Below are 13,138 nucleotides of genomic sequence, written 5' to 3'. Positions count from 1 at the left end.
CACAGTGTACAGCACAGGCTACATTAAAATGGAGCAGGTCAATGAAACACAAAACCGCAAAGAGGAAATATATGAACCAAAAACAAGAAAGGTGTGAGATTTTAAATATGCACATACACATTCAAATGCAAATGTAAGCATGCAGAAATACAAGTAAACAGGCACAAATAGTCTAAATACTGTAAAATACTGTACATGCACATTGTGCACCCTGTGCTCTCAACCCAGGTTAGTGTTTCAAACATTACCAACACCTTACCCTAAGCTCAACCAACCAACTAACATTTGACATACTGTCACCATATGAAGCTGATATGGCAACTTATGACCTGAATATCCGGCAGACGCAGAGCAAAATTAGCATTCCTCTGGAGCTCCTGTGTGGTCTCCACAAACTCCTCAGAAAAATATCGGAGCCTTTCGGCACTAAAGGCTCTACAACGCTTGTCTCTGACTTGGTCTGACTGCGGTTTGGTGCAGTGGGTTGATCAGAGATTTTTTTTCACTGAAAACAACAAGTTACTGGAAAAGAGGTTGATGAGAGTGGAGTTGCGGGCTGCAGGGCTTTCCAAAAGGATATGGAGTAGCCGGTGGCATTTGGTGTCACAATCTAATGCGACTATTCCACCAAGACATGTCACAATGATGGTTGTTGTATTACTAGAAACATAAATTTACTCTTATTCAATGAAAAAAAAAAAAAAGGTTATGTTAAGGGGGTCTCATGTTTTATCTAGCCTATGTATTGGTACTTTGACAACATTGCCTGTTTTAGTTTGTTTGCAATGTGTCCTAGAGATGGCTCTGCTGTAAAAAGCAATGTAAATAATTACAATAATTCATTAGTTCGCTCATTCATTAAGCAATAAATGTCTTTGTGGCGTACACGGAAAATGCGGCGCTTTCAGTGGATTCTTTAATGCTTACTGTGCAATCGTGAAGTTGCTGCCACCATGTTTTCTAAAGTAGCCCATCTAATGAGGATGTCGTCTGTCTGTGCAAGCAATGCAATTCTTATATGTTTTCCTTTTTTCTTTTTTTTTGTTAGCAGTTATTTTGCTTGTATTTCTCAACAAGACACAACCTCTCAGCTGAGCGCGCCCACATGCAATAGAGCATATGGGGGCGGGACTGATACGGACGTGATACAGCATGTTTCTCTATCATCATGCTCACATTGTTTTGAAGTGGATGCTGGGGGTTGTAAAATGCACACGCATAGTGAATCGCAATTTGTTTATCAAAATTTGATTCATTGTTAAGAAAAAAAATATTGATTAGTAACTTACTTAAGTAATTTACTCTAAACCCAAAACTAAGCTAAAACTTGCCACAGTTGTGACAATTTTGTGTTCTGTGACCCAAAAAAAAGACATTTGCAGTATTGCTACAAAGCAAATATGTCACCAAATGTGGGATACGGTAGGAAAATATTCTTGCTTTATTTCAGTAATTGACTGCACTCTATCCCTTTCACTTTGAATTGTTTATCTACTTGCAACACTTGGCCTGCACCAATGATTGGTGGCAACAAGTAGAAATGTTTTAATAAAGAGACTGACTATTGACAGATTTGCTGCTTAAATGTAATAATATTTGTAGTTAGTGGTATTACTGTGTATATGGAAGCATATGTATATACTGAATACACCCTTCCTAATCGTTTAAGTAAATAACTATTAAAAGAAAGCAACAGAGAATAATAATGAAAAATGCATTTTATTGTTGCATTTTATTGTTTGTAGTTGTCACCTTGTAGCACAGATAGGGCTATCATTACACAAGTGTTTCCTGAAGCATACAGTTGTATGCTTCACTGTGTTGGCACTGTGTTTGAAATTACAAGCCAAGTTTATTCAATTTGAACACACTATTTCAATCACTGGGTGTTTTATGCTTCTCTTTCTGTTACCTTAATTTTCTTATGGCTGCTGGATGGGAACCACAATTGGTGGCTTCTAAAGCCAGTTAAATCTGACACCTATTATATCTGATGCTGTCAGCAGCTGAGTTAACCAGTCGGCACAGTTAGCACCTCTGTAAGCCAAGATGGTTTGTCAACTGCTGGATGTTGCTGTATTTTTTTGGATCATCTTCCCTACTTGTGACACCCAACGTTACTGCAAGGGGAAGCCACCTAATGTATGGAGCCTGAGCATTTTCTTCCTGCCCCACTGATGTGCTGATTGCTACCAGTAGTTCTGCTGTGTCTGTCCTCTCCATCAAGGCTCTTTTGGTGGCCGTAGTTTGCTCTGTTTTACAGTTCCACTAATGGCCCCGTCCACGGAAGTTGCTGAAATGAAAAGTGAAGTGCGATCAATTGAGCGGTTCAGATGGAGCTCTGTTCATGGCTTGCCTATCTCAAGCTTATGAGAAGCCAGCCGCCCTCAGCTTCAGAAGCTGTGGCAACTCCCACTAACGTACCTGGCTTGACTTCATCCTATCCCCCTCCTGGGCATCTGTAGTCAACGGTTGTAAAAGGCTCTCTCTTCCCCTCCGTTTGGTGTCGGCGTTAATGAGATCATTCAAATCACTAACTTTTTCTCTCCTTTGGTGGAGCTATCTCCAGATCCCGCTCGCCCCCATTGCACGTGCTTCTCAGGGAGCTGACCAAGTGCGTTCTGCCACAAGAAAGGGCACCTCACCTGCCAGCTCTACCACATCCATGGGCTCAAAGTCCACCTTGTCTGGATTCCTGGGGTCTAAATGTCCCCATTTGTCAATTCTTATAACCGGTAACTGAAAACCTGTTCCACTCAGTAACGTCAGCTCCTGTGACTTCTTCACCATAATCACCAGTGCCTCCTCTCACACAAACATCAGCTTAGGTGGTCAATCACTCAACTCAGTTGTATCCATCCAGCTGAACTTCTTTTTAATTTCATTACTTCTTTTTAGTCGCGTTAACGCAACTAAATGAGCATGTGCCAAAGCATGCTCTGGTTTCCAATGTGTGCTCCGGTGAGAACACGGTGGAAACCACAACCGGTTCACAATCATCGACTTGCATATTGTCTATAAATGGAGGGATCTCTATCTGTCTTTTTGTCTGTTGTCCAATTTTCTCATCAACAGCTCATCCGATTGACTTCTGAATTGATGTAATGTTGAGGACCCAAGGAAGTGTAGTGTTGCCTGTGAAGATTCTCGAGAAACATAGAAAAAAGAGAAATATTAAACGACGCCAGTTACGGCTGGGGCGACTCATCTATGTGGCCAACGACATTAATTACACAATGCCATGTTGCAAAGAAGGCTGCGCCAAAGCATGGATTCCCTGGAAAACAAGCTGCGGCTACAAAAGCTTGCACAGGATCATCTAGTGTGGGACTATTCTAGACAGAGACCCAAGCTCTGGAAATTGGAAATGGTTTATAACAGCAGTACAACTTCTATGCATGTTCACGTGAAGCAAAAGCATCCTGGAGCGCTTTGTTTAAGACGCAGCAACAGCAACACAGCACCATTTTGTTTGCCTTTGATCCCTACCCAATATTATTATACCCATTATTATTATTAATACTAATATCATAACAAAGCAATGATGAGGAAATTAGATGATGATGATGATTATATGATTGCATAAAATATTGAAATATTAGATAAGAATCACATTTTGAACGGGCAATGCACTAGTTGATCAAATAATGTCAAATGTCACTGAATTGCGCCCAAAAGCAATATCCATTCCGTCCAATTCTGTTACTTCAGCAATACAATTTAGAAATTGGGTGATGGTATGGATCTCAGACATGAAGAAAATGGGCTTTCTAGTAAGTTAATAAAGGACAGAATAATGAATAATAAATCATGTCACTTTTTGTAAATTTTAAATAAGTTTGTATTGGTACAATTGAAAAATTATTACGAAACAGGAAAAATTACGGAAAAATTTTCAGGTGTTGATAACCTTGATGTGAAGCTACTGACACCTCTAGCAGAATTGATAGCTATGCCTATTTCTTACCACATTAATATAAGTTTAGAAAGTGCTTGTCGTTCAGAATGGAAAATAGCCAAGATTGTTCCACTAGCCAAGAATGGTAAAGAACCATTCTCCAGTAAAAATAGTCCACCAATAAGACTACTACCTGCTTCAAGTAAAATTATGGAAAAAATAGTATATGAACAAATCCAAAAGTATTTTTTAAGAATGATTATCAACATGCATATAATAAGGCGCACTCTAGAACTACGATGTTAACTCAGATGACCGCTGACTGGATAAAAGAAATAATAAGGAAACAGTTGTTTGTGGTGTATCATTGATATACTTGATCATAAATTTTTATTGAATAAGTTGAAATGTTGTGGCTTTGAAGCATCTGCTGCTGCATGGATCAAAAGTTATCTCACCAATAGGATATAATCTGTACATTTTAAAGGTAGTTATTTTGAGGTAAGAGCAGGGGGTTGTGGAGTACCTCAAGGGAGTTGTTTAAGATGTTTGCGTTTGTTTTCTATTTTTACGAATGATTTATCTCTAATTCTGAATTATGCCTCCATTGCGATGTATGCAGATGATTCTACAATATATGCATCATGATGCATATATGCATCAATACACATCTGGTGAGCTTAATATTGTTTTAAATGAGGAATTAAAATTAATAGAAGAATTGGTAAAGGTAAATAAATTGGTACTTAATGTAGAAAAGACAAAGGATACGGTATGTATTTCAAAATATTCAATAAAAGTCGCACCTATGTTACACTTAACTATAGGAGATATAGCTATTAAACCAAAAACAGATGCAAAGTTATTCAGGATCACTGTTGATGGTAAAATGCTTTGGAATAACCAAATTGATCATATGGTGGTGAAAATGGGCAGTATCATGGCTGATATAAAACACTAGAAAATTCATGCCCAGCTATTGAACCAAACGATTAGTGCAAGCATTAGTGTTATCACAGTTCACTCGGCAGGCATCAGAGGTTCATTTTTCTGTTGCCCCCATGTAAAACTTAGCTGTCTTTTTACTCTGCACCACTGGATGAAAATTGAGAAATGCTACTGGTCCTGGTTATATTAGTAATTTTGATTCCTTCTGGACTAAGTTTGATCTTTTGCATCCTAACAGGAAAGGGACAAGAAAACTGATTTCTAATTTTATAAATTTCATTGATTTTAGCCATAACAGTATCCTCGGAAAGACCCTGTCCAGCTTCCTGGGTCTAGACTTCAAAGTCCTACCCAATATCCACAATATCAACAATGACTGCTACATATTGATTTTCTGTTTTGTTTTTTGTTTTTTATAGCTATTTCAAATGGGTAAAATCTTATTTCATTGAAGAGCTGCGTGCAGTGCATTGAGTAGCTCAGCCTCCCTTGCTCCGCTTTTGCTCTCTTTATCTCTCTCTTTCTAACTCTCTCTCACAATCATTGACAATGGACCGTCTGTGAATAGCCCCTGCTCTCCGTGCACACTCTGAACAAAAACATAATCATGTGCCGGAGCAGGGGTTAAAGTAATGTCACCCCACGGACCCGCCCCCACACTCCTCAACATCTTTTTGTTGATCTCCTCCATAGTCGGACCGGCCATTAGGCTTACCGGAACAAATCCTGGTGGGCTGCCACAGCGGTGGCCAATGGACTGTCAAAAAATCCAGTTTTAACCGGCCCTGTAAGTCTCCTTACTGGCCCTCACTGTGTGCCTATCAATCGGTGTGTGCATGAGAACCAGCTGGGCTTACTGGCCAACCACAACCAAGTTTAAACCCTCACTGACCCGGCCCGAGCGCCAACGCATCACACTAATCCTTGCTACCCTTCACTGGTGACCTGTGAGTTTCAGAATTGATTTAAAGATTTTACCGCTTGATTTCAAAGGCTTGAATGGTCAGGCTCCTGTATATCTGGGATCTACTATCCCTCTATGAGCCTGATGGCTGCTTGGGGTAGGGCTCCACTAACGGTTCTCCACTTGTCACTAAAGGTGACCGGGCCTTTGCTGTCCAGGCCCCTCAGCTATGGAACTCACTCCCTGAGCATCTAATACAAGAAACTCAGTGTCCTCTTTTAAAACTCTTCTTAAAACTCACTTTTATCTAATTTCTTAACTGAATTTAACTGTTGGAATGATTTTATTATTTATCTTGTTTATTATTATTATTATTATTATTATTATTATTATTATTATTATTATTATTATGGAAAAGTGTGGGCACGTCTGGGCAAATTTCATATTTTGGTGACTTGTGAAGTGAAAAGAAGTAAATACAACTCCTGCAGCAAACAGACATTAAAGATGAGCCTTTCTTTGCTATTTACTTCATGAACTTAAAAAAGAGAAAACATTTCTTCAGTAATTGTATCATGTACAAAAGCTGAACACTTTTCTGCTTGTAAAGTCTCAGAACTTCATTAACTCATTAGGATTTAAGTGACCTGTTAGGACTTGTGAGGCATGTCAAGAATTGTCATTAGGGATTAGAGCTGATAATTTGTCCGACTCATCAAAACTTGTAGTAACACTCAAAAACCATTGGGCTCTAAGCAACTTACTGAAGATGTGAAGATGAAGCTAACTAATGCCTATAAAAAAAGAGGGATGCTTTTAAAAGATGTCAAACCACCTCCAGCTGGAAAAGGCAAAGCAAAACCCCCATGTGACTGCAGCGGACCTGCAGAAAAGGTTTAGCTAACACAGGAGTGGGGGTGTATCGTTTCACTGAGCAGCATTGCTCGGCCAAAAAAGGGCTACATGGAAGATTCATCACACTCGCTTAAAGTGACTTTGCATTGCAGTACAACTGCTATGCACGGTCATTTGAAGCGAAAGCATCCCAGAACGCTTTGATTAAGATGCAGCAACAGCAAGACAGCACCGTTCTTCTTTTTTTTTTTTTTTTTTTATTCTGCATGATATATTAGGATTATTAACAGGCGGAACAAATAATTTAATGCGCTGCTGCCGTTATGCTAATGTAGCGTTACAACATGCGTCATCTAACGCTGTTATTCAGCAGTTGTAGATTTTCCCTTTCATTGAACGTCCGGGTATGAGTGAGAAAATTGTTTAATCTTGTTTCAGGTATTTTCCTTGCTGATGCAAAAATACATTTGCCAGTGATTGTCTTAACTGCATATTATTCCAGTGATGAAATAAATCCATGGCAGACCCATTTTAAGTTTTAAGTCAATTTTTTCAGTACAAACACTGATTTTCCAGGTCACGGAAAGGGTTGCTTTGACACACAATAATAACATAAATTTACACTCACTTACCAATTCATTAGGTACACCTAGATAAAACTGTGTTTGTAATATTTGGTCAAGCTTAATTCATAAAAATGGGATGGAAAGTATACCCCAGTACAGTTCAACAGCACCACAAATTACAGCTTCCAAACTGACATTACATTATAATGTCATTAAAATAATTCAACACCCCTTTCAAACAGATTAAATTAAAACTGAACATTATAATCCTCATGAGGGGAGGATTTATTGCAGGCCCGTGTTACTATACTGCATTAGTGTCACCTAGTTGTACTTATTAAATCTGCAAGTGTATATGTCTGTTGGTAGATCTTAAACCTAAATCAAGAATATAAAGACTCATTGCTGTCTACAAAAGATGTTTGCAAGCTGTTATATCTGCCAAGGGGGGTTACTACATTGAGACTTAGTAGCATGCCCAAACCTTTGCACATCCCACCATTACAATTCATTAATTTTTTTTTAGAATTTTTAAAATTTCTTTAAATATAAAGTTATCAGTGAGTTCACCTTTGAAGAAAGGCTCATTTTAATCTCTGCTTGCTGCAAGGGTTGTACAGCTTCTTTGATTGCTGGCTTCACAGCGCTGTGTGCTGATACTGCTCTGTGCACATATTTCCTGTAAGATTTTGCCCTTTGTTTCTTATGGCTAAATGAATACTGGTTGTTCAGTCCCACTGTGTCAGTGTAGTAGTGAAGGTTTGGAGGAAGTGTCAGACTCAAGCAATCTCTGTGAGGTTCCAAATTCTGCAGAGATTTGCTAAACTGTTTAAATGGAACTTTGAGCAAACGGTTGAAGCCAGCGTTAAGGTGGAATATTTTCAGCCTTACTAGCCCTATTATGTGAGGCTGAAGAAAGCAGTCTATGCAAAGTGTTCATGATAGTCAGGAAAGCCCCATGTGGTTTCCCAACTGCCTGTTCTTGTTTTCTCTCATTTTTCTCTCTCTCTCCTGTCATTTTTGTCCTCCTCTTTCTGACCTTTTTTTTGTCTACATTTATTATTTTTCACACCCCCTCTTTGCTGTGTTATTTTCGCTGTCACAGTGCACATAAGCAGGCTTTTGTACAGGCATTTTGTGACCCTTTGATATTTCCTGTAGTGCCACCAGCAGGTCAAAGTTGTCACTTATATAGTAGAATATGTTTACTAGATGGATTGGCACAAAATTTGGACTTTGAAATTTTGATCTGATGACGGGGCAAAATGAAAATTCAGGGGCTTGCAAAAGTCATTATGATACTTCATTTGGAAACAATGGCAATGTATTCGAATCGCTTTTATGATCCCTTGGCATTATCTCCAGTGTCAGGTCAAGGTCAAAATATCAATCTGGGCCATACTTGTTTATGACCAAATACCTGTAAAACTAACGACAAGCTAGCATTCTGAAGTTAGCATTTAGCTCAAAGCGCCACTTTGCCAAAGTACAGCATCGCAGAGCTGCTAAAATGGCTGTTAACTCGCCAAGGCAACACTCAGGACGTCACCTGATGCAAGTCAAAATACCCACACACACTGTTGACAGTGTAAGCATTTATACTGATAGCATCTTGACGAGTTCGGGTGTGTGAACCTCTAACAACTATTGTCAACTGTAATGGATATTTCACTGACCCAGAGTTTACCACTGTTGACACACGTCGACAGCAATTGTATCATACCCTCGCTGGACACCCCGGCTACTTGCATACTTACATACTTACTTCTGTATGTATGATGCTTTCGGTGTACACTGTGTGTGTCACACGACACGGTGCTCCGCCAGTGAAAAAATCATCAAATATTATATATATTATTAATTGTTTGTCATTTTCTAAACATAATGCCATATATTCCCTAGTTTCAGCCTTCCAATTGGGAGGATTTGCTGCTTTTGTTTGTGATATGTAATAGTAAACTGAATAACTGGCTTTTGGACTGTTGTTTTCAACAGTATTTTACCTTGGGCTTTAGGAAATGGCAACATTTCTCATTATTTTCTGACATTTAAGACCAAACAATTACTCACTTAATTGAAAAAATGATCAGCATATTAATTGATAACGAAAAACAACAGTTGCAACCCTAATTTGATGTATGTCAAGAAGAAGGATCATTTTTCCCTTTTTACCTCTTCTTCTTATTGGAATCTAACACCATGGATATGACACTGCCTTAGATTACCCTCTGAATAGCAGCAGCTCGGTTTTCATCCATCACTTGTACATTTAAAGCTTGTGGGCCAGAACGATCCGAGAACGGCATTCTGGCACCTTTGATTAATAAATAGTGACGTTAGTAAGTAAGTAAACCCCTTGAATTGAAGCTGAAAGTCTACACTTCAGTTACATCGAAAACTGTGTCACTATCCAAATACTTATGGACCTAATTGTAAGTTTTTGGTTGTTTAATTTTTTATTAAAAAAAAAAAAAAATTTGGAAATTTTAATACAGGAAAGACACAGGGAAGATTAATCTCACCCATATACATGTACATACATATACATACATTCACTGAGCACTTTATTAGGAACTCCTTTATACCCGCTTGTTCACGCAATTATCCAATCAGCCAATCATTTGACAGCAGTGCAGTGCATTACATCATGCAGATACAGGTCAGGAGCTTCATTTAATGTTTACATCAAACATCAGCCCACATCATTTCTGCAGATCTGTCAGCTGCACATTCATGCTACCGATCTGCTTTTCTACCATGAAACCACTTTGAGACGACTTCTACTTTGTGACATGGTGCATTATCATGTTGGAAGTAGCCATTAGAAGATGGGTAAATTGTGGCTATATATATGTGTGTATGTGTGTGTGTGTGTGTGTGTGTGTGTGTGTATACATATATATATATATATATATATATATATATATATATATATATATATATATATATATATATATATATATATATATATATATATATATATATATATATATATATATATGAATGTATCTATATACATTGTATAAAATAGTTGGATGTGAAATTTATGTGCTTTTAGGGAATCTTTGAACACAGTCAAAAAGCCTGAGTTCCTCTCTGAACACCTACTTAAAATGTTTATTGTCTTTTATGAGATGTCAGTGCAGCCTTGTGTGGGGGGATTTTTCTAAATCTGAAACCTGCAGTGAAGTCTTGCATTAAAAAGCTGCTAATCCATCAAAAATGTTTTATATTGGTAGCCTAAATGTAAGTTAAGAGTTTTACTCTTAGTCCTATGATATTCTAAATGTTTTTCTAATGACAAGTTTAAATTTATGTTCATGTCCATCAGCATTAATAATTTTAGAAGCAGTTTGGGTCTATGAATTTTAAAACAAGCTCATGAAGTTGCTTCACAGTTATTTTAACAGTTTGCTAAACAGTTTAACAGCAGACATATGGTGTGGACCACCATGCAGGGGGATTTCCTCAAACTGAACGAAGTCTCATTTCTCACCGCTTTGTCACATACGTACATGCATTTCTTGACATTTATAGTTGATATAAGAAGAAAGTCAGGGTTTTTTTTTTAAATGACTTGCACTTAAGTAATATCTCATACTGATCTGGAAATTAAGACATGAGTAATTAGGAGTACTTACAGAAAATTGAAAAATTTATAAAAGATATGTCCAATATTAAAGGTTTCTAAAAAACACTGAAATATGTGCAATATGAAAAGTTAGAGGATATGTATAAACGTGTATCTAATCTCTATCAAATAACTGTACTTTTACTTGGGAGGATATTGTAATAGTGTTTCTGCTGGTTCGTGAACCTTTCATTGCACCTCAGTAAGACAGAGTGAAGCAGTCTGTGGTGTGATGGTTTCCCCCACAGGTGAAGCTGACCAAGTACATGTGGACACAGCTGCAGTGGAAGCAGAGGGTACCAGAAAGGGAGAGACCTGAAGCTCTGGCTGGATACCCAAGACTGGAGAACTGGCTCCTAACAGCTGACCTCAGACCACAGTTCATAGAGGTAATGTATTTGAGTGTGTGTGTGTGTGTGTGTGTGTGTGTGTGTGTGTGTGTGTGTGTGTGTGTGTGTGTGTGTGTGTGCTTTGTCTGTTTGTATTTTTATACACAAATTGTTCTTGTATAAAGAAAGCATATGCATTATCATTGACCTCCACTTGCTGATATTTTGCTTGATATATTATATTTCAAATAATGTAGAATATTAATCTGTTTTGTTAAACACCAGTGGAGCAAATGCTCTGCCACCAATAGATTGCTTATTAATCATTGGAATAATGAGATCACCCCGTGATCTGACTGTATGTGTGGGAATGTACATACGGCCTGAGGGGTTTAGTTGGAGGAAGTTCTCTGACAGCCAAGACCTGGCTGTAGTTAAACAATGAATGAATCTAGGAGCATAGTCTGTATCTCCAGGCAGAATGGGAATGAAAATCTAGGTGTCATCTGTGTAAAAATAGAAATTTACGCTCAGTTCACAGAGGAAGCATGTACAGTGAAAAAAGCAGTGGTACTAAGACAGAGCCTTGAGGTACTCCGCAGGAGAGAAGATGACATTTAGAGAAGGAGTTGTTGTAAATAACAGTGTGTGTCCTGCCAAGCAGGAACAATTCAAGCATAGAGCCAGTGATGTCAATGTTACACTGAAGATGGTGCAACAGGATTTTGTGGCCAGTGATGTAAAACATGGCCTTTAGATAAAGGAGAACTACAGGCGAAGGTCTGAGGTTAGCAGCAGGTCATTTACAGTCTTGATAGCAGTTTCATTAGAATGAAATGGGAACCGGGCTAGAGATGCTCTTATCAACAAAATAAGCTAAGGTATTTAGTGAGTTGAAACTGTTCTTTCTTGTGTTTTTTAGTAAAAAGAGACATCGGAGATTGGTCTATAGCAATGAAGTTTGTCTATATGGAGATCCGGGAAGGCAAATGATCAGTTTACCCAAATTACAAAAAGAGAAAACATATTAAACTTTGATATAGGGATGGGTTCCAATGTCCGGTTCCATTTTGGATCCAGTTGGACGCAGTGTTATGGCATGGGCATGTATGGCTGCCAGTGGAACTGGGTCATTGCTGTTTGTGACTGCTAGATAGAAGTAGCAGGATGAATTCTGAAGTGTATAGGGCTGTATCATCTGTTCAGATTCAGCCAAAATGCTGCAAAACTGAACTCTGAAAGCAACTTAAGAGCTTCTCATGGCAAAGAAATTATTTTTCAACGGCAAGTCAGTTACCTGACCTCAACCCAACGGAGCATGCTTTTCACTTACTGAAGACAAAACTGAGGGCAGAAAGACCCACATACAAACAGCAACTGAAGGAGGCTGCAGTAAAGGCCAGGCAAAGCATCTTAAGGGAAGGAACTCAGCATTTGGTGATGACCACAAAGGATTTTCATATAAGTATTACAAATAATTCTTATATTTGTAATTATGTTAGTTTGTCCAGTTACTTGGCTGTAATTCCTAAGAGGTTAAAGATATATTTTTGTTAAAACCCCTTGAATTAAAGCTAAGAGTCTCTACTTCAATCACATCTTGACGGCAGAGTCAGAATTATGAAAATTGTGTTACTGTCCAAATACTTATGTATGACTGTAAGTTTAACTGGAACTTTCCTTTATTTAACGTACCACGATCAGCTAGATCATTTCTCTAGATAAGAGTCAACGCTCTGTTGAAATACAAAAACAAAGTTCACTCTTTTCACTCACAAACAACTTTTGGCAGAGTACACTCATCCGCTTGGTGAGACCCCATTAATTAACAGACAAATGGTTCAGTGTAGTTTTTATGGAATTTAAATGAGCTAAAGTTGACATAATCTACTGCTGGTGATGTTGGTTATTTCAGCCATCGAAAGCAACGCTGTGCGTGCTGGCTATAAATGAGATGCCTTCTAATGTTACCTGTATGTTACCTTTCAACATTAGGGTTTGCTAATT

At 38.2% G+C, this 13,138-nt stretch overlaps 1 protein-coding gene across 1 annotated transcript in view; it reads left to right on the top strand.

Annotated features, from left to right (window-relative positions):
* LOC120792328 (kinase suppressor of Ras 1-like) overlaps positions 1 to 13,138 on the top strand; it is a 61,202-nt gene that overhangs the window by 3,903 nt on the left and 44,161 nt on the right. Inside the window, exon 2 of the mRNA XM_040131440.1 lies at positions 11,051 to 11,191. Coding sequence (XP_039987374.1) covers positions 11,051 to 11,191 — 141 coding nt within the window. The remainder of the gene's footprint in view (positions 1 to 11,050; positions 11,192 to 13,138) is intronic.

The sequence above is a fragment of the Xiphias gladius genome, chromosome 7 (assembly GCF_016859285.1).
Source record: "Xiphias gladius isolate SHS-SW01 ecotype Sanya breed wild chromosome 7, ASM1685928v1, whole genome shotgun sequence".
Taxonomy (NCBI): domain Eukaryota; kingdom Metazoa; phylum Chordata; class Actinopteri; order Istiophoriformes; family Xiphiidae; genus Xiphias; species Xiphias gladius.
The sequence above is the reverse complement of the archived record's forward strand: the minus strand, read 5'-3'. Positions and strand labels throughout refer to the sequence as shown.